Source organism: Pteronotus mesoamericanus, unplaced genomic scaffold (assembly GCF_021234165.1).
Source record: "Pteronotus mesoamericanus isolate MK-2021 breed Mesoamerican mustached bat unplaced genomic scaffold, CSHL_Meso_final scaffold_99, whole genome shotgun sequence".
In the NCBI taxonomy this organism is placed as follows: Eukaryota; Metazoa; Chordata; class Mammalia; order Chiroptera; family Mormoopidae; genus Pteronotus; species Pteronotus mesoamericanus.
Window position 1 is genome coordinate 1,834,126 of NW_026555330.1, and position 21,964 is coordinate 1,856,089.

The window sequence follows — 21,964 nt, forward strand, 5'->3', positions numbered from 1 at the left end:
CAAGGAAAGCTGGAGAAAAGTACAGGCACTCCCAGAGAAAGGAGTCAGGGTCGGCCTCAGCCACCCACCTGCACGCTCATCTCCCCTCCTGCTCGGGTTGGTTGATACGGATCCATACTTTTTACCCTTCACTGGTCAATCTGGGGGTCTTATCCCAGCTTCCTCTCTCAGAGACAGGCCTCTCTGCCTCTTGCCTCTTGGAACAACTGTGGGTCCTGAGCAGCTGGAAAAGTCAGAATGGCCGCACAGAACCAGCTCTGGAGAGCAGCCTATCCTAACTCCCGGACGGGCCAGTCAGAGCAGCTGATGTTAAGTAGCCTGAACAGGAAGAGTTCTTTGTTTTATTGTTGATGCTGTTACAGATGTCCCTCTTTCCCCGCCACCTCCACCCAGCCCCCGCCGCCCCTCCCCTGCTCTTCACCCCGCTATCGCCTGTGCCATGGGCTATGCGTGTATATCTTTGGCTAATCTCTTCACCCTCCTTTAATTTGAAGTAAGCTTGCTTACTTTCAAACACCCTTAGTCGTTTTTATGTATTCTTTATCATTTGTTACATCATAGACCTTCAATCAGCATAATTTAATAAATGCTTATTGAATTAAAGTGCTCCTTTTTTTGTTGAACTGAGGCAAGGTAGAGATTTCCTACCGCACCGCTTGCTCTTTGTGACTCTCAAAGTTTTTCTGAGGCACCCGGGGGTGGGGGGTGGGGTGTTTGGATAGACCCCCATTCCTTACTAACATGACCCTAACTTGGGGCTCTGGATGGCCTGGCACTGCCCGGCCATCCTTGGATGCCCATTCTTTCCACATCCCAATTCGGAGACCATAGTTTTAGACTTAAAAATTAGATCAGGTTGTTAGACAAAGAATTTTTGTCCTGCTTCCAGGTATTAGAGATAGTATAGGGGATGTAGTGTGGTAACCAAAGTATTGGCATTTCTTAGACATTTTATTGAATTTTGGGGAAAATAGGAGAGAGTACTTGTAATCAGGATAGTATTATATACTTGTGGTTGTCCCAAGTATCCTTGCATATTCTGCACTCAGCATGGATGCAGAACTTAAACTCTACCAGTGGATTTGTAGTAAACACATGGTAAGTGAGGATGCTTGTGTTAATTGCAAGAAAAGGAATTGTCCATGAGACATAATTAACCAAGCAGCAGCTATGAGGATGGATGGCTCATTAGAAACAGTATTGGTTGATTATTTTGTTTCTTCTTGATAGGCCTAGTTCCAGGCTGTACAAATTCACGGACTATACCGCAATATTTAGTGGATAAATGACATTTAAATTAGAGAAGGGGCGGGGGGATGCTAAGGCTAAACAGAGTAATTAGTGAGATAATATTAAGTCTTGAAAATATATCTTAATTTTAGTGTTGAAGATAGTAACTCAACACTTGAAGGGACTTGAGGAAGGCACAAGAGGGTCTCATGTTTGAGAAAGGAGTTGATGAAAGGTTGTAGCCTTTAATATCTGATGATGAAAAGAGATCTTTCTTTTGGGTGAGTCCCTGATTCCAATTTTACATTTGTGGAGCAATTAACAGGACTCCTCTTGGCTTTGCTTGGTCTCCTCTGTTCGAAGAATGCCTCTGATATGTAATATTTGTTTGAAAACCCAAAGAAGCTTGTTTCCTTTTGAGGTTTGCCTTACTTTTTATGTTCTGAAGTTCATTTTGGACCTCAGATTTTGCTCCAAGCAATAAAACTGGTTGGATTGTACTAACATAATGGAGCCCGTAATTTTAGCCAACTCTTGGGGGTGGGGAGATAGTTAAGGTGTGTCGTGGTTTCTGTGGTTTCTCTGTGGAGTAGAATTCCCTACAAAGCTTTTCCATGTGGTGTTTTAATAGCTGTCTTAAAACTCTCTGATGCATGGAGCAAAACAGAATTAGGCTCATGTGCTGGGTTGGTGGGATGGGCCAAGGACTCTGAAAAACTAAAAGAAAAACAAGCAGCCTAAGCTCAGAGGTTAACCCGCCCAAAGAAGATCCTCAGGATATGTCCAAATTCAAAATTAAAGAAGTCATCACCTCTTTTAACCCATTTTGCAGGCTTTCTAAGGGAAATTTGAATATTTTTTGCATGCATTAATACTTTACCTTTGTATGGAGCTTCCTTTTTTTTAACTTTAACTTTTTATTTTTAATTACATTTTATTGATTATGCTAGTACAGTTGTCCCAGTTTTTCCCACTGTGCCCCCCTCCACCCACCACACTCCATTGCTTCAGGCCATCCCCCCACCATTGTTCATGTCCATGGGTCTTGCGTGTAAGTTCGTTGGCTACTCCATTTCCTACACTGTACTTTATATCCCCATGGCTATTCTGTAACTCCCTATTTGTACTTCTTAATACCCTCACTCTTCACCCGTTCTAACCCACACCCTCCTCCCATCTGGCAACCATCAAAAATGCTCTCTGTATCCATAATTCTGTCTCTGTTCTTGTTTTCTTAGTTTGTTTTTTAGACTCATATGTTGATAGATATGTATTTATTGCCATTTTATTGTTCATAGTTCTGATCTTTTTCTTAAATAAGCCCCTTTAACATTTCAATAATAATGGTTTGGTGATGATGAATTCCTTTAGTTAGTTTTTTCTTGTCTGGGAAACTCTTCACCTGCCCTTCAATTTGCTGGGTAGAGCAGGTCTTGTCTGTAGGTCCCTTCTGTAGGTGCTTTTCATGACTTTGAATATTTCTTGCCCATCCTTTCTAGCCTGAAAAGTTTCTTTTGAGAAATCAGCTGACTGTCTTATGTGAACTCCCCTGTGGGTAACTACCTGATTTCTTCTAGTGCATTTAAGATTCTCTCTTTATCTTTAACCTTTGGCATTTTAATTATGATGTGTCTTGGGGTGGGCCTCTTTGCATCCATCTTCTTTGAGATTCTCTATGCTTTCTGGACTTGAATGTCTATTTCCTTCAACAAATTAGGGGAGTTTTCATTCATTGTTTTTTCCAATAGATTTCCAATTTCTTGCTCTTTCACTTTTCCTTCTGGCACCGTTATTATGCAAATGTTGGAGTACTTGAAGTTGTCCCAGAGGTTGCTTACACTATACTCATTTTTTTTTGGATTCTTTTACTTCTTGTTTTGATTGTTTGTTTTTTGTTTCCTTAAGTTCCAAATCATTTATTTGATTCTTGGCTTCATCCACTCTACTGTTGTTGCCCTGTAGATTGTTCTTTATTTCAATTAATGTATCTTCCATTCTCTGACTGTATCTTTTACATTGTTGAGGTCCTCGCTAAGTTCCTTGAGCATCCTTATTACCATTGTTTTGAACTCTGCATTTTATGGATTGCTTATTTTTGTTCAGTTTTTTTTTTTCTGGAGTTTGATCTGTCTTCCATTTGGGCCATGTTTCTTTGTTTCCTCATCTCATGTTGGCAGCCTCCCTGTCTTTTTTTTTTCCTCCCTGTTTATTAGGTAGAGATGCTATGACTCCCTATCTTGGTAGCATGGCCTAATGTAGTAGGTGTCCTGTAGGGTTGAGTGGCACAGCCTCCTCTGTCACCCAAGCTGTGTACTTGAGGTATGCCTTTTGTGTGGGCTGAGTACACCTCCTTCTTGTAATTGAGTCTTGGTTGCTGTTGGTAGATCAATGGGAGGGATTTACCCAGGCCAGTCAGCTGCATGGACTGACTGCCTATGACCACTGGCCATCAACCTCCACCCTCCATGGAGGGTCAGCTGTGCAGGGACAGGGTGTGGTGCTCCAATGTGGTCTGTAGCTGTCCACTGGGTGTACAAGCTCTGGGGTTTCCTGGGTGCTGCAAGCCATGGTCAGCCCCCACCTGTGTTCTACTTGGGGCCACCCTGCATGAGCTGTAAAGCAATCTGTGATGGCTGCTACTTGTGCTGGGCTTGGAGATTTCCAGGCAGAGCCAAGCCGTGAATGTAGGCTGGCGGCTGCTAGTGCTGGGGCCGGGGGCCACTTGGCAAGAGATACAGGGGATGAGGGCTCCCTGAGACTGGCTGTTGCTTGTTTGATAGGATTTAGGAAGTTGTGAGGCATGAGCCAAGACCAACCATTCATATGGAAAAGTCCCCATTAACAGTTTGGGTGGGCCGGTAAGTTGGGTGGGACAAAGTTGCAGGGATCTTCAGGGCAAGGCAAACAGTGTCAGCCAGGTTGACGGAGTTTCAGATATGGTACTGACCTGCCAGCTCTGTGACTCTGTGGGGAGAGGGCTCAGAAAAGAGACAATGGCCTCTGCCCACCGTTCTCTCTAAGAGAAAACTGTCCTCTAGCTCCTGCCTTGATGCCAGACACTTCAGTTCCTCCCTGTGTGCCACTGGTGCCCTTCAAGCTGCTCCCTCAGTGCTACAGCTCAGAGAGAGTGAGTCTGAGTAAGTCTGTGTGTGGGTTTTTAAGGCGAACTGCTTGGGACTCCAGAAATTTATTTCACCAACCCAATCCCCACTGTTTTTTTGCAGCCAGAAGTTATGGGGACTTATCTTCCTGGCACTGGCACACTGGCCTAGGGGACCTGGTGTGGGGCTGGTATCTTCGCACCCAAGGTTTCCCTCCAAAATTTTTATCCCCCACACACGGATGTGGGACCAGCATGTTCCATGTCTCTGCCCCTCCTAACAGTCTGGACGGATGCAGTTTCTTTAATTCTGTAGTTGTTGGACTTCTACTCAACTTGATTTCTGATGGTTCTGAGTGATGGTTGTTCTATATTTTAGTTGTCATTTTCATGTGGTTTTGTGAGGAGGTGAGCTGTGTTTATCTATGCTGCCATCTTGACTGGGAGACTCTGTGTGGATCTTTCAATTTGCAAAATGAATCTAGATATATTTTTTCATTAGAGCCCTACAAACACCATTGGAAGGTTATATTATTACATCTACTTTTATAAACAAGAAAAACTAAGTCACAAAGTTAGCTCCAAGGTTATTTGGATAAGAAGCTTCAGAGGCAGAATTTGATATCACTTCAGAGTTCTTCATCTTTTCACCAGAACTTCAATAATTTTAATTAGTGATCATGTTTAATGTTTATGAAGACAAGGAAAACCAGCCAGGTAGTGTGCATATGCATAGTAAAGATGCTTCTAGACTGCTGAGTTCTCACCAGTGGCTATAAGAAATTGCAGGGTTGTCTAAGCATCAAAGGAATACACTCTTTCTTTAATTTAAATGCTCACTGATTCAGAGACATGGTTCCTTCCAAAGTACTCAGTGTAGCTGATAAAATGCTGCATACTTAGTTTGCATTCCCATACTAAGCATGTGTAAAAATTCTCTCTAGTGTGTGGTTTTGGCTGCTAAGGTCAAGAAACATTTTTTGTGTACTATGATTTGCCAGGCACATGGGGAAAGTCAGGAGTTGTCTAGGTGGTATGATTCTAGGGGAGCCTTTTCTACTGGCCCAGCCAACCGCCCAACAGAACATGCCTTTGAGTGAGATAGCTTAGAGGGAAAAATACTTTTAAAAGTTTTTACTTTTTAACTTTACTAAAATTTTGGTGTATATTTATTTATCCAGTTACCAGAATCAACTGTTAAGGCTCAGGACTGAATAGGAGGGCATGAAGGTAAGCTTTATTCTGCCCAGGAGAAGGGGATGGTGGATTCTGGAAAGTCCTGGAAGGCATCCTGGGGGACATCACAAGCAGCAGGCCAGGGAGCCCGTCTTGTCTGGAGGGAGGAGTGCACTAAGGCTCTCTATCAAAATGAACTTCAATCATTTTGCTTTTGTTTTTAAGACTAGCCCCTCCTGACATCTGTATTTTAGATCTGGATCTATAAAATGAACCAGATTAATACAATCCAAACACCACACACCTAATCCGCATCCTTTATTCTGAAGCAAAGTAGGCAGGTCCCCATTTCTAATAGAAATTAGCCTGGTGCCCAGTCCTCTCTTGGCCGCCTCAGAGCTCATCGTGCCTTGATCAGTCCTGACTTCCCCTCCGGCTCCGATAGATGTCCTTCCACAGCGTGACAGGTGGATGCCTCCTACGGACCTGCACCAGGTGCCAAACGGCTTGAACACCCCTCCTGCCACACTCTCACATGCTCTCCCAGAGCTCTGCAGCTGAGATACCTGTAGAATTTCATACATCCTGTGCTCGTGATTCCTGCCCTCTCTTCCAACGACCTAAAATATTTCAGAAATGTAGAAGTTAACAAGTTTATCTTTATCAAAGAGAAAATTATTTTACAAATTGAGTCATTCAAATTAATATTTGCTTTTTCATGATGCAGCTGTTGATATTCCATTTGACGTTTTTCTTGATTCACCCATATAAGCTCTCCACACTTGACCCGGCATATATGAAATAACCATGTTTGGACTGACAGGGGCAGAGTGGATGCCCCCGCCCCCGCCAATATCCATGATAATGGCTATGATTATTGCTAGCTGCTATGCTCAGAGAGGCTTTCTTATTCATTCTGCATAACAGTCCCAAGAGATAGGTACTGTCATTATCCTCATTTATACTCGAAGACATTAAGTAACTTGCTCCAGGACACAGAGTTGGTGCATTAAGAATCAAATGCAGGCAGTTTGCGTCCTAAGCCCAGATCCTCAGTCACCATGCCTTAGTGACCTGTGCTTCTCCAAAGGGCCACCAAAGTGTGAGAGAGCCTTGTCACCTGAGGCCACAGTGCTCAGACTCCGCGTGGGGGAAGTAGAGTCCAAGGTGGTCAGAAGGAAAGGAGAGCCTTGGGGCAAATGAGCCCTGTTCCTCCCGCAGTGGGCTCTCTTTGTACTTGTCACCTGCTTTTCATGGAGTCCATTTTGAAGGATAGGGCTTTAGGCTGGGTCGGGTCACAGCTGAAACGGCATCAGCAGACAATTATCCATTCACACAGCACATGGCAGCCTGTTGTCTGTGGGGGCAAGAGGTGCACTGGGGGAGAGCATCTGCTTTGTCCACAGGATCATCTCAGAGGCAGCTTTGGCTATCTCGAACACTCAGGCCTTCCTGGGACAGGGCCACAATGTACTGGTCAATTTTTAACAGCCTGTTCTCTCCTGGGGAAAGCTCTGATCTGGAGCATTGCTGTAGCTTAAATACTCCCACCACGGCAAATTCCAAGTAATCAGGGCGACCTCGCCTGAACAGAGTCGGGAAGAGCTGCGAGCCGGCCAGCACACTCCTGGACAGAGGTCGGAACATCAGGACAGTGGGCAGGAGGAGCGGGGCCACTGCTGCTGGAGGCAGATGTCAAGTCCAGCCCTGGACCTGTCCCAGATTCTGGACCTCGACCACTCACTTTATGTGTGGTTTCGCTCTGTCTCCTTCCCCACACCCCCGGATATTCTTCCTCCATGAAATCAAACTCATAAGAATTTCAAAAGCACTTTGAAAGAGAAAAGAAGCATAGAATTTGCAGCCTGCAGGCCATAGGTGGAAGGGAAGAGGGAGCAGGCTACCAAGGTCCTCCTCAATAGGGAGGAGAGAAAGAAGGAAGAGAGGAAGAGACAGGGGAACAGCTTTCTGGCGATGCATGTGTGTCTGTGTGCTGCTGGCCTTTCCGCTTTGATCTGCCTCCTTGCCCAGCATCCGGGGACTTGCCTGGGTCACTCCCAGGAAGCAGCAGACACATGGGTGCAGGGCCTAACTCCCCAGGTCCTTGTCCCTGATGCCTGGTAAGAACATGTCAGATCAGATGCAGTGCTTTCCTCCTAAAGGACTTCAGAGCTGTGGCCTGTATACCCTGCAGTTTTCTGCTATGCTACATCCTAGCACTTACTATTCCCAGGGTCAAAACCCTCAGTGTCCAAACCCTCAGTGTCCAGGCATATGCTCTGCTGCTTTAAGTTATCAATCAACAGATAGTTAGTACAAAGCCCTGCTGGGCACCATAAGGTACAAAAGCATATAAAACATATTTTTCTGACCTAAAGAGCTTACAATTTAGTTCAGAAAATGGGACGGCCATGTGAACCATTTCCTAAATAATTGGTCCTTACCACAGAATGATGATAATATGCCAGACTACCGAAGTCTTCCCTTATCGGCAGTTCTGTTTTCTGTGATTTCAGTTACGGTCAACTATGGTCTGAAAATATTACATGGAAAATTCCAGAAATAGACAATTCCTACGTTTTAAATTGCACACCATGCTGAGTAGCATGGTGAAATCCTGCGCCGCCCCACGCTGTCCCCCCCCCGGGACGCACGTCGTCCCTGTGTCCTGGGCACCCATGCGGGGCGCTCGGCCTGCCCGCCAGCCCGCCGAGAAGTGGCTGCCTCGGGTCAGATTGCCTGTCTCAGCGTCTCAGTGCCTATGTGCAAGTCACCCTTATTTTATAGAATAACTGCCCCAGAGCCATTCCTATAACTTTTATTATAGTATATTATTGTAATTGCTCTGTTTTATTATTGTTATTGGTAATGTCTTAATGTGCCTAATTTGCAAATTAAACTTTATCACAGGTGTGTATGCATAGGGAAAAGCATAGTGCATACAGCGCTGGCACTACTACGTGCAGTTTCTGATGCCCACTGGGGGTCTTGGGTACGTCCCCCTGGGGATAAGTAGGGCCTAAGGTATATAGTTTTTATAATGAATTGTGATGAGCCTATAATGAGAGAAGAATCTATAAAGAGAACTTGTTTAGTAAAGACAATAAAAGGAGTTAAATAGTAGCATATCCTGGTCGTTTGTATTGTTCTTGTTTATTATATAACAATGTGTACTCATTTTTAAACCTATATTTCCAATTTATTTTACAGTTAAAATTCCTTTTTAACAAATACAATTATAGCAGCAGCCAGTTCTGTGTAATAAAAATATTTCTTCTGCTGGCCGACCGCCCGTGCTAACACCCCTTTTCCGATGGAGATCCAAGACTCCTTGTAAAGGAAAAACCCCGTATGAGAAAGACATTCACAATCCCCGTCCGTTTGACAGCAAATCTACTTAAAAAGGCTATCCTTTCAGCAGAGTATTGACGTAAAGGACAGGTCTGCATATCTGCTCAGTGTTAGATAAGTCTTAACGAAACATGACTTCTTCAATGCATTGGTTTTACTTGGGGATTTTATGCATCTTCTTTCTCCAGAGAGAGGTGCTGACCACTGTTGGCAGTCCGCGTGGAGGACTGCAGGACTCTCCTCTGTGGGTCTCCGGGGCCGGGGCAGCAGGGCGAGCGTCCTGGCTTGCGATTGCCTTCCCCAAACCAGCTGGTGTTGGTGCTAAGAGAAGGACGCAGTCTCAATCCCGTCACCCAAAGCTACTCTTCCGTTGTTTTTGAAAGGGTTCTTGTAAATATATTAGAAAACAGGAATGCCTAAATGAAATGTGGAGAATTTGCAACGTGTCTGTCTCTGGGATAGGCTCCTGTGAGACAGCCAGGCTCTCCGCATTTACCTGAATGCTTTCTTGCCTTAGGAGACGAGTATGTAAGTGTTTGGGTTCAGACGCCCTCCTGTCAGGCTCCAAATTAGGTGAGACTGGTAAAGTAAATAAAAGGTAATGGATTGTGTCCATACATGACTTCATTCTGTGCTTCCAACGACTTTATCAATAACTGCTGGAGGGTAAGGCTCAGCAGTAACGTGTGCAGTAGGTGCCTCCTGGCCCTGGAGACTGGCCTTACTTCCTGAGGTGTCTAGGTGTGCCAGACTAAAACCTTCTTCCTTCACCTTTGGACACAGCCAGTGTAGTTTTCCTACAATGATTAATGCTTTCTTTCTCTAGGCTTAGACTACTAATTACACCCAAGTTTTTTGAACTGTCTTCAGCAAATTCACCCGCAGGTAGGAGCACTGCGGACTCAGGCGTGTGATGAATCAGGTTGTCCACACCCTGCTTTCATTTCTCCTCCGTGGTCAACCTTTGTTTCCTCCAAACTAAATTTCTCTTGCTGCCCGCTGAACTCAAATCTTAGGACTTCAGCTGCATGTTCATGGGATATGAGTGGAGGGGTATTTTGTTTCATTTTTTCCCAAAGATCTTCCTATTTTTGAAACTACTAGCAGTTAGTAGAGATTTGGACCCTACGTTTCTCCTGAACTACTAAGACAAAGCGTCAGAAGTTACATTTGCAGAGCATCGTATCATTAGACACAGGCAAAAACTTGCTCTTCAGGCGAACACTGCGCGTTTCCTGGCGTCTGGCTGCCCCCTAGTGCAGCGCGCCAGGGAGTGCGTCCTTCTCCGCAGGCGCCGGCTTGCATTGTTCCGTCTGGTCAGTCGCTTCTGACCATGTGGTTAGACACTAATTCGTCCCTCCAACGAAATCCTCCAGGGGTCAAATAAGTTTGATCTCGCAGCAGGAGTTTGGTGGGCCAGAGAGTGCAGATGGGAAACTGAGCCTCAGCGGAAGCCTTCACGGCCCTTCCAATGGAAGGATGGAGTTGAGCTCCCCAGCAGGGCTCGTGGGGAGCTCTGAACCCGAACACACCTGGACATGCTCTAGCGCAGGCGGAGCGCCTCAGGGTGATCGCCATGTATCGGAGGACCAGGTCTTGCGGTAACAAATGTTCTCGGGCAAAGTAACAAGACGACTGGGCTTTGAAAGAAGGAACCTTGGGAAATTCCCTTAACCTCTCTGAGTCTTTGTAAAACTATCATTTATGAAAAAGCAATCTTAGGGTGTTTTAAGGATTTAACACGTAACCTGTTTTTGAAGGCTTTATACACTTAAGTATGTGATATAAATCTTCCCCTATTAGGTTTACTGTGGCTGAAGTAGCCATTAGATGCAATTTAAGGATTATGGAAAGGCATTCTGACCCCAAAGGCTTGGTCTCAAAGTTGTTCTGAAATGATCACAAAATTGCAAGCCAGTATGTGGTCTCCATGCGGTTTTTGCCAAAATGACTTTTAACAAGATTTTTAACTTCGTAGGGTCTCTGTTTTTCCATCTATAAAGTATTAATGCACCTATTTAAAGAGATTAGTTAGGGATTTAATGAGATAACATATGCCTGGCACATGGCATTTTTCAATAATTGTTAGTTCCTTCCTCCCCTCGTCTTTTTTTTCCGGTCTGAAATAGTCAGCACCTGCCTTTGACACCAGACACTGACGGGTAGATGCTGGACTACAAGGCCCTTTTTCCGAATTGTCTACAAAAGAGCTGAAAGGCAACCTTTTCCGGTCACTGTTAACTTTCAAACATTGGCAAGGAATTTGCAGTAGGAAGTGGGATAGCCGTGGCCATTGGAATCTTTGGCGTTGGAAAATATGACTGACAGGAACTTCAAGATGCTGCCTGCTCAAGAACTGCGCACACTTTATTGTGAGAATGAAAGAGATTTTCCTCCTTTAGTGATGATTATAGTTGCAAATTTGGCTGACGGGCAGACAAGAGAAAAGCATGCAATGCAGGGAAGTTCATTTTCTGATAATGGAATCTTTTTTCTAAAGCACGCCTTATAAATATTACACCTACTTTTCAGAATCAGAATATTCAAAAAGCAGATGCTCAGCCTTCCTAGGGTGAATTTGCAAACAACAACAAAAAAAAACAGGTTTTAAACTCACTATAACAGAGGGAAACAGCCACACGCACACTCAAGCTTTCCCTCACGTATGCTCTTAGTAAAATATACATCTTTGTGCTTTTATGCGAGGCTTTTATGTCGGCGAGAACACTGAAAATCGGGCGGGTTTTGTTAGGCGGTCAGGAAGTTTCCATGGAGAGAAGTAGGAGATGTTTAGCGACGACCACCGCTTGCCGGTCGGGAAGTGTTTGCGCTACGACCCTTCCTCTCGCCTGTACCCGGGTTTTGTCAGTGCCCTGGGAGTGAGGTGGACAGAAGCCAGAGAGAACCACGTAAAATTATGCATTTCATTAAATGTGTGTAAAATCTTTTCAAATCATCTTAGACATTGTTTCGGAATCCACCAAGGGGGAGTTACACTCGATTTGAATCGAATCTCTAGAGTGAAGCCAGAGGTAAGGAGATATTGCCCCGTTCAACCCCTCCGTTCCATAGATGAGGAACCAAGGCCTAGAGAGCTCACATGGCTAGAGTGCCCTCCCTTCCTGCCGCCTCTCTGTTCTAATGTCCTTATCATGTCGGCCTGGTCCATCTCCCCGTAAAAAGGCACTAGACCTGATTTGCACGTTGGATCTTCCCTCGGCATGGAACAGTAGGCCATTCAGTAAATTCTATTCTTAATCTCCTCCACAGAATCGCTCCTTCCCAATAGAAGTTATAACTCGAACAGAGAGGAAAAGGATTACTGAATGAGAATATTATCTTTAGTAAAACATTTCTTTTAATTGTTTGATGCAAAATCTCATGTCCCAGTTTAATATTTTAGTCTATTTCTTGGGTGTGGAAAGAACTCGTTTGTGAATTAACAATGAGATTCTTTTGTTACATTGGGAGAAAAAGATGTGTTCCAGTTCTGTGCTTTACAAAAACTGCAGGGATTGTATTTTTTTATTTTATTATAAAAACCCATTTAGCAACCAGTTTAATATTACTCACCACTTAACGAATATTTCTTGAGCTCCTACTATGTTCCTAGCACTATTTAGAATCTTAAGATGTATCAGGGAACAAAACAAATATTTCTGCTTTTGCAATTATATCTTAATGTACATTTCGCAACATAAGAATGAACTATTGATTTTCAACACTAAATTATTCTTGGACAGCATTCTAGTGAAAGTGTGTCATTTTAAAAATTGCCTCCCTTAGAATAGAAGGCCTGCTTTCTCATGAAAATAGCTTTTTGGTTAAGATGCATGAAATCTGGCACAATACTGCCGCCTGGCGGCTGCTTGAATCAGGAAACCACACAGCGTCAACTCTTTTTCAGGCAAGGTTTATGGCGAAAATTATCCTATTTTTCAGTAAAAGCCTTTGACACACAGTGACCTAGCCAGGAGTATTAAGAGTGTGATTCCTTATGGTTTTGTAATAGAACGACTGGAAGGGCTCCATCGCTTTTGTTGTTGGAAACCGGACTGAGGACGATCTTCTCATTCGAGCCCTTGCCCTCGCAGTCCAGGCCCCTCAGCGGAAGCTCTTCAGTCTGATATCATGGCAGGACGTTCTCCGGCAGGTACCTGTTCCTTCCCTCTCCAAGCCCCCTGAAGATTTTTTTTTCTTACAATAACATAAAATAATATTCTTGGGCCATTTGGTACATTTTGGTGGATTATTTTTAAACACTTCACTAGACTAATTTGAATCATTTAATCTGAAAGAATTACATTTTGTCCTTGAATGTTGCCCATTCAACATTCACTCACTCAACCAAAATTTCTGAGGCCATCCCAGGCTCCATGCTAGGTTTTATAGGGAATTATTTAATGAAAAGATTCAATTAAGTAAAAGAAAAAAAAAAACTAATGTTCCAGGGAAGCCCAACTAGAAAGAGGAAGTCTACAGAGAATCATAGCTGTCAGAGGTTAGAGGGTCCCCATAACATAGCCGAGCTGTCAGATGGCACCTGCTCATACAGTTACCAAGAGCTGACCACAGTGACTATACACAGTATCGATGAATAGCACTTATTTGCTGGGTTCCCCAACCAGTCAAGTCACCGAGGTATTTGAAAGTTACCTATGTCTAAGTATTCTTTTTGTGTGCCTTTCTTTCTCATTAGAGATGAATTTAATTTTCTTACAGATTGATGAAGCAAATGTACTCTTTGGAACCGCAGCTAGAAAGGCAAAGAACCCAGGAGGCAGTAGCATTCCCTTATATTACGAGGTAGGTGAACATCTTTATTGAAGAGATTTTTGTTGTAGAGAATTTAATTCATTCTTTAAGAGAAAATTCCTGTTTCTCATTGGAGCTGCTTGTTCCTGATGATGGGCACTTAAAAAAAATCTGTCCCCCTTCTAACTAAGGTCCTCCCTAGGAGTCAATTTATCCTATATTGTCTCTACCATCACTGCATGCAAGAGAAGAGCATAAATCAGAAATTTTTATATGCAAGACTGTTTTGGTCATACTTTTTCATGGTAATTATTGACTATGTGGTAGTATTACAGGAGGTTGTATTATTAGTGTATTAAAAAGTATTAGTTTTACCAGAGAAAGAATGTAAAAATGCCCCCAAGGTGTTTCCTGGACAAGACAGAGCTGCAGCGGAAAAATTTTTTTCTCCATTTGTGAACTTGGTGCACATTGTACATCCCACTTTCATCTGAATGTGAAAGGTCATGGGAAAATGACAATAATCTTCAGATTAACGGTCCAAGTCCACATCTAGCAGATGCTTAACACCACAGCCTGGCTTGGTTGACCAGTGGGTTTGTGCAAAGGACTGAGAGCTCCATGCTGAGTACAAGAGTATTTCCTCTCACCCCAACTTGTTAAAGGGGATCTAACTTACAGCTTACAAGAAACTGTAAAAAAATCCAGGGATTAATTAGAATATCACTTAAAATTTGTCGGGCACTGTTTTATGGCTCTGCAGACCGAAAACATAAGGATTTTTGGATCTTTATAAGATGAACTTGTTTGCACTTTATTTCAGTGATGACTAATAAAGTTTTTATATGTCTCAGGTCTTGGATGATTTTAGTAGTAATATCTGAACAAGTTTCATCGGATCTATTTATGGTTGACAATACTGTGGATTTTATAGCATTAACTCTTGCTACACTGTCATAGAGTTAAATAACATACCTACTATCTTTTATTATAATATTCAAAGTGTGTGCACTCCAGTTGAAACATTAGGTAATACTCGGATTTAAATTACTGGAAGTTTTCCCCTGAAGTAGCCATAGAAATCCATGTCCAATTCTCAGGCCTGGGATCAATTAGCTCCCCAACGGACTCTTTCTTCTTCAGAAATGGTCAATGAAAATCAGAGATGATAACAGGCCAGTTTTGAAGTCTAATCTGGACCGGCATTTTGACTCAGATGGGGGATAGCACAGTGTTAGAAATCCAGAGGTCAGTGAAAAAACCATTTCTCTGCAATATGTGCTGTGACTCTAGACTGCCTATCCTTCACTCATGGTAGGTCCATTTCACATCGGGCTCTACCGCATTCTTCCAGTGGGGCTTTGGGGTACCCTTTTTTGAATGATTCCAGAAGAAAAGGGAAGGCAGGATGAGCAGCAGCACAGGAATTGGACGTTGGCCAGAGCGGATGTGCATTAATATCAATCACTGTGGCAAAAAAAGGATAAAGGACACAATCAAATGCAGACTCTCGGGCAGATGGGTCAAAGACAGCAGGTAGATCTGGAGCAGAGGGGCACATTTCCCATCTTAGTCCCTCCACACTTAGGACTGGGTCAGGACCTCTGTTGCCTGGTGCCTCATCTCAAATGAATTGGAAGTTGTGGGCAGTGCCTACTGTGAGCCCCGAGGTAGCTGTGGGTGGTGACCTCGATAGAGGCCCAGAGGTTAAACTTTTCTGAGATCTCTGGACTTGGAAGGCACGTGCACAGTCTGTTCTTTCGTCTGTTTCTGCTTCCAGTTGCACGTGGCCCATAGCAGCGGGGCCACTGGCCACAGGTGAACTCCTCGGAAGCCTGTTTAGAGAGTCTTGTATTTTCTTTCTCAAAGGAAACTACAATGGAAAAGAAAGACACCCTAACAAAATTGCTTTGGTTACATGGGAAATTCATGGTGTTGCTTTCTTTTAGAACTCCACTTTGGAGAGAGAGCTCAGAATAGATGTTATGAAAGCCACACACTTCCATTTACTTCTGTTTGTAGGAGAATCTCGTTGGCCTAAATCTGAACCTAGTCGTTCTTACTTTAAACACAGCCCTGACCAGTTTGGCTTTCTGGTTTCCTAGCCTGCGGCTGATTAGGAGGAATAGCAAATTAAAGTGAAACTTCAGTATAGTGCAGTTCATCCGCGAGTAGTAAAATAGTGTCAGAACCACATTACATATTTCCAATAACGACATGAAATGTCTGGGCCAGCAAAGACCACATTCCTAAATGGTTTGCTCAAGCTTTCGTTTGGATGGCTTGGTGCTGTGTACACATAGCCTCATTTTTGAAATTGTGTAATTTCCCCTTAAACTTTAGAATTTCATCTAGCCTTGATATTGTATATATGAGAGTATTTATTTATAAATCACAGTTCTTTGAAAACCTGCCTAGATTTGTGCTCATGTAATTCCACAGGGATGTAGCTACAGCCCGTTCATTCACTTTCTCTTTTTGGAAACCGTGTTTTGCTCTTGCAAGGACTACCCCAAGGACTCATGTGGAAATAAAAAGAGAATAATCTTCTTTAGTTTCAGGAATGTTAACTATTTTTTTATTATATTATTACTATTTAATGAGGATGAAGATAATGATGATCTCAGGCACTGGCATCACATATAAGTACAACTCCTAGCATGTAATCCTTTTTGAAGATGTGCACATGTATGAAAATGGACATAGATATTGCCTGTATTATATAGCGATCAGTTTTACCCAATAGTAGTATTTTACCAAATACAGAATAAGTATATTCTTGTTCTAGCACTAGCTTTAAATACCATCTGGATAACGGAGAGGGGAATATGAATATTATAAAGACTCTACGCTCAAGAAGCTTAAGGACTAGTTAAGAAAAAATAAGAGGAAAAAAATGTATAGTTCTGATACATAGTAGGTATTCAACAAATGTTTGTTAAATGAGTGAACAACCCAATGCAGAAAATAGTCAGTGAAGTCAGGAGGGACAGGTGACACCCTGTAGGCATTCCAAAGCAGATGAGATTACTGTTAGCTAGGGGCTAGCACGGGGGAGAGCTTTGTGGAAAAGGTAGCACTGGGAGGGCCAGGAAAGGGGTCCTCATAATTTTGATTTTTTAGATACATCATCCCAATCAACCCATATAACACTTCTGAAAGGAAATATAAATATCTTCATTTTACATTTAGGGAAATGGAAGTAACAGAAGGTAGAAAGTCTACTAATTAGAAAATTGAAGAACTTGGCTCAAGTTTTTCCACTTTACCACAAACCCAATACTATTTCCCTGGCCTCAAAGCTGTTCATCCCTGGATAGTTCTTGACGTTCAAATGTTGGGGGCGTGGGGGGAGGATTCCAAGAAAAAGGAACCGTTCAAGCTAAGACATAGGAGCGGGAGAATAATGACTATGTACTACACTTACAGTTACATGGTATAAAATATACTAAATAGGAAAGGTAAATCCTGTGCCCATTCTGATTATCTCTTTAAAATCCTAGAGATGGAAATCTATGAGAAAACATTTCAAACTCTGGGAAAAATCCATGCTTTAAGATTCATGCTTGGAACATAAATTTATTTGCTAACTATACACAAATATTTGTCTGTATATGTTTTACGGCCCACATAGAGAATCTGACCTGTTCATTTGCAGGTATGCTCTGTCCTGACCAAAACTGAACAGGAAGATATTAAAGGCCATTCAAAGCCAACGGCAGCGGCCCCTGTGAGAGGTGCCTATGTGTACTACACACGCACAGATTCTCCCACGCGTGATTAAGTCTGGCACCTAGGAAATGATCATTATAAGAGAGATGGACAAATTTTGGACTTTGATATTGTGGTTTTGATAAATGAGAAGGAAAAAAAAACTACCAACTCGGCAGGACTTTGTTTATCCCACTTACCTGAAATCAAATTCAACTTTCCTAAAAGCCTTAGATTCTACTCCATGGTTGTCTTCGTTTCATGACAGTGACGTTGCACTGTCCTACCTGGAAGGCCTCCATCCACGCGTGGACTGTGGTTTGCGTGCCTGTCTGTGACTTATTCAGAAAAGACAGATTAGGTCACCACAAAAACAAAAAACCAAAAATCTGCTGAAACAAAAATGGTCTGTAATTATAAAAGTTTTTATGCCCTAGTTGGCTCACTTATTTAAAAAATAGTCAATTCTGTACAATAAAACACTTGGACAATGCTAAAGATCATGTTATATAATGCAGTTTTACAAATGCAAATAAGTATTAATTTTCCTCGTTACTTATATCAGTAAAAAAAACCCTATTTTTAATGGATATATTTTAATTAAAATATGGGCCTTCTATTGAGAGATTGTTAAATGTGGAAAGATTTTTCTGTTATTAGATTGGAGAATAATGGATCAAATGCAGTTAAAAAAGACATAGGATGCACATTTAATATTATCAGATCTAATTAGTTTTACCGCATTTCTAAGACACTTTGCTAGTACATTGAATTAGTATCCCCAGATGTAAAAATTCCATTTTTGGTCTCTCTTCATGGGTATCTAGACGTATTTCTCAGCTCTTTCCCTAACATACATTCATAATAACTCACAAATCAGAACACAGATCAATTATAATCTGGTTGTCGCCCTTTCCCAGATTGTGAATATAAAACTTATTTCTTAAACAGTGCTTTAAATTAAAAGTCTATTCAAAAAATTGTAAGCCCTTATTTTGCGGGGTGGCCGTTGTCAAAATGAAAGAGGAGTTCATGCTTCAGAGATAGGAACAAATAATACGTGAAAACATTTAAGAGGTTTGAAGTTATTAAAATGGCAGATCTGCTGGGAACAGCAGGAGCAATATGTCATGGAAGAAACGAAGGGAAGGGGAGACAGGAAGCATTCTCTGACCTTTTCAATCCTGCGTTTTAAAACAAAACAAAAAAAATTCAGGAAGAATTGGAAGGTAGCCAACCTAATGCCGTTATTTCATAGAGCTTGGGGACACACCAGGAAATTACAGGCCAGTTAGTTTAACTTCACTTGTGGGGAAAGTATTAAAAACTGCTGCACGAGATCAAGTAAAAGGATGCTTAGAAAAGCACAGCTTGATTAAGGCAAGCCTAGCCAACGTGGTTTTGGGAAAGGGAAGGTCATGTCTTAGGAACTTGTTGAAATTCTTTGAAGCTAGGATGGCCAGTACAATCTTCAAAGAATACAGCAAGGCCTAGGATCTGCGTATTGTTCTCGTTCCACACCAGCCCTTCGGGGATGCTTGCAGAACATGGCCCACGTCGGGGCCTGGGTGCTCCAGGATTAGAAACCACTATCAAAATAGCAGAAAATAACCTCTGAAGGAACATTTGTAAAGCTGGAACCAATTAATACAACCTGATATTTAGAAATGTAAAATAATGACTTGGAACAAAATTTAGGAATATTGAGCTATTACAAAGAAGTGCTGCACTGGGACTATAAAAACAATCTAGGAGTTATTGTGCCAAAATCTGGGCTTTGGAGGCATTTTCTCACCCAAAGAAGGGGAGATGAGAAATCAGAGTGGTAGAAGCGGTTATAGAGTTAAGTGTTAGGAAGGATGGCAGCCAAATGAGTTTTGTCAAGGTGAGAAAAAGAGCAGCTCAGTGTGTTAATGCCCTGAGCCTCCGCAGCTGTGGAGGAGGGCAGACCAGCCCCGCAAAGAAGGTCAAGGCCAGGCTAGTAACTGAGGGGGCAGAAGGTCAGGGCTCTATTGCTTTAGGGATGCGCTCCTAGGGCTCAAACATGTTTGCCTCTCAGATCTGAAACTTGAAGTTCTGTTTTCAAAATGCACAATTTAAGCAGAGGCGCTCAAAGACATGCCAATATTGCCCCCAGCCCTTTTCTACCCTGGGGCACAGGCGGCTGGCCCGGAGGTGGGAGGTCGACACTGGGGAGCACTGGTATCCCGAGAGGAGGAGCCTGGGATTCAGCCGCAGGAAGTGCGAGGACTGGGGTGCTGACTAGGACATCGGGTCAATGGGGGAACTGCTGGGCGAACAGGAAGCTAGTCAAGGCTTTCAGGACACAGGTGACAGGGGGAGAGCAGAGACAGAAAGGAAGCAAAGCTCAGCCAGTGCAGAGCAGCCGTCAGGTTAGATGCTAGTGGTTAGATGCCCTGATTCCAACCAGACTGCCCGGGCTCTTGCCCTCATTCTACTACTTGCCAGCCATGGAATCTCAGACGAGTCGCATAACTCTGCTACGCATCAGTTTGCTCCGTGTAAAGTTAGTGTTGTTGACAGTGCCTACCTCATAAAGCTGTGGCAATGATTACATGAGAGAGTGAACATGAACTACGTAGCCTGCTGCCTGGCAGAGAGTGAGTATCCAATGAAGTTTCGCTCTTGTTAATTAATATTATTAAATAATTAATATTGAAAAAATGATTACTGTTTTATTTTAAAAATTCTATTCGGTTATGGTGAATGTTGGAGCTTTTCATGGAAGCATGAAAGAACTAGAAATATCTGTGACTGGGGTTTTTTTATTGTTAATCTTCATTGTGGTAAAGACACATAACAAAAATTACCATCTTAACTATTTCTAAGTGCACAGTTAGTAGTGTTAAATATATTCACATTGTTGGACAATCAACCAGCCTCCACAGCTTTTCATCTTACAAAACTGAAACTCTAAATTCAAGAAAACAACAAGTCCCCATTCTTCCGGCCCTCAGCCCTTGATGTCAACCATCCTACTTTCTGTTTTTATGAACTGTACAACTTTAGAAACCTCATATAAGTGGCCTCATACTATCTGTCTTTTTGTGACTGGCTTTTATTACTTAGCATGTTTTCAAGATTCATCTTGTAGCATGTGTCAGAATGTCCTTCCTTTTCAAGGCTGAATAATATTCCATTGTATGCATAGCCCACATTTTCTTTGTCCATAAAATTAATGAAAGATAAGCTAATGAAAGGGAAGAAGGAAAGGAAAATCAGTGGCCAAGGGTATTTGGACTATTCCATTGTACTAGTCTTCATGGCCATGGTGGAGACTAATAAACATTCTTTTTTGTTATGTCATGTAATCAGTAAATACGACTGAACACTAGTTACTAAACAGTACTAGTAACCATTTCTAAAATAAATAATTGTAATAGCAAAATCTCTCATTTTAGGTAACAGGATGGATTTCACAACCGCTCTCTTGTTATGTCTTCACCCCCTCATGTGAGGTGGGCAGAGCAGCTAGTAATATCCCTGCAGTGTAAATGGGGATGTGGAAACGGGGCAGCTCGAGGGCTGTGCGGCCACCAGCCAGGGCGGAAGTCGCCGTCAGCTCTGCCGTAGCCCCAGGCTTGCCCTGCGCCGCAGAGGCAGCCTCGCCATCGCAGAGTCAGTCCCGCTTGCCATCCATTTCTCACAACATAACTTTAGATGGTTTACAGATAAAAATTTTTATTTCGTTAAATATATATTTAATTTAATGTGTATTAAAAATAAACTGGGAATACTAACTTGCACTCTCCCTTTGTGGCTTAGCATAAGGTTAAATTATTTTTAAAACTTGGTTTGTGGTCAGTTTAGAGGAAAATATTGGGCTCTAGTACAGGTGGTACACAGCTTCGGCTAAATCATCAAGTGATAATCACTAGGAAATGCTTTATTTTTATGCATTCCAAGAATATTTGACTGTGCATTAAGCACCAAATCTATGGTTGAATTTATCTTGGTAAATAAAACAGATTTCCTGCCATTACAGAATTTGTATTTGAATGGGGAAGGCAGACACTGAGCAAAAAATTAAATACAATAATTGTCTTAAATCAGAGAGAATTACAGGGGAAAATGCTTTAGACTAAGGATTTGTAGGTAAACTGAAAGACAGAAAGAGCCAGCCAGAAAGCAGAGGAGGAGATATTTGGCCAGAGGAAACAGCGCATGCACAGAAGCTGAGGCAGGAAGGGACAGATTTCATCCTGTTGGAAGAAGAGTGAAAAGGCCCGTGTGCCTGGAACACAGAGTGTGAGAAGTGAGAGGTGAGCAGAGGCCCCATCGGTCAGGGTTGGTATGTCTCTTAAGAAGACTGCATTTTTCCCTCATAGGAAATAGGAAACCATTAAGGCTTTTGGAGGGGAGAGTGACACAACCTAAGAGTATACATAGGTAATATATGTAGTATACATAATACATATGTATACATACATAGTGTATATAATATGTAATATTTTTTTTTCCTTGCTGCTGAATGACAAATAAATTGGGATAGTGGCAGGAGGCAAACATGGAAGTGAGGAGACCAGTTAGGAGGCCATTGGAGTATCCAGATTCAAAGCAGATTGAAGAGGAAGAATAGGCAGAATGATGTTGATGTGCGGTTGAGGGAAAAGGTATCAG

At 42.5% G+C, this 21,964-nt stretch overlaps 1 protein-coding gene across 1 annotated transcript in view; it reads left to right on the forward strand.

Moving 5' to 3' along the window:
* The window catches only part of SPAG17 (sperm associated antigen 17), a 183,998-nt gene that overhangs the window by 12,435 nt on the left and 149,599 nt on the right, over positions 1 to 21,964 (forward strand). The window contains exons 2-3 of the mRNA XM_054565090.1: positions 12,870 to 13,010; positions 13,580 to 13,663. Coding sequence (XP_054421065.1) covers positions 12,870 to 13,010; positions 13,580 to 13,663 — 225 coding nt within the window. The remainder of the gene's footprint in view (positions 1 to 12,869; positions 13,011 to 13,579; positions 13,664 to 21,964) is intronic.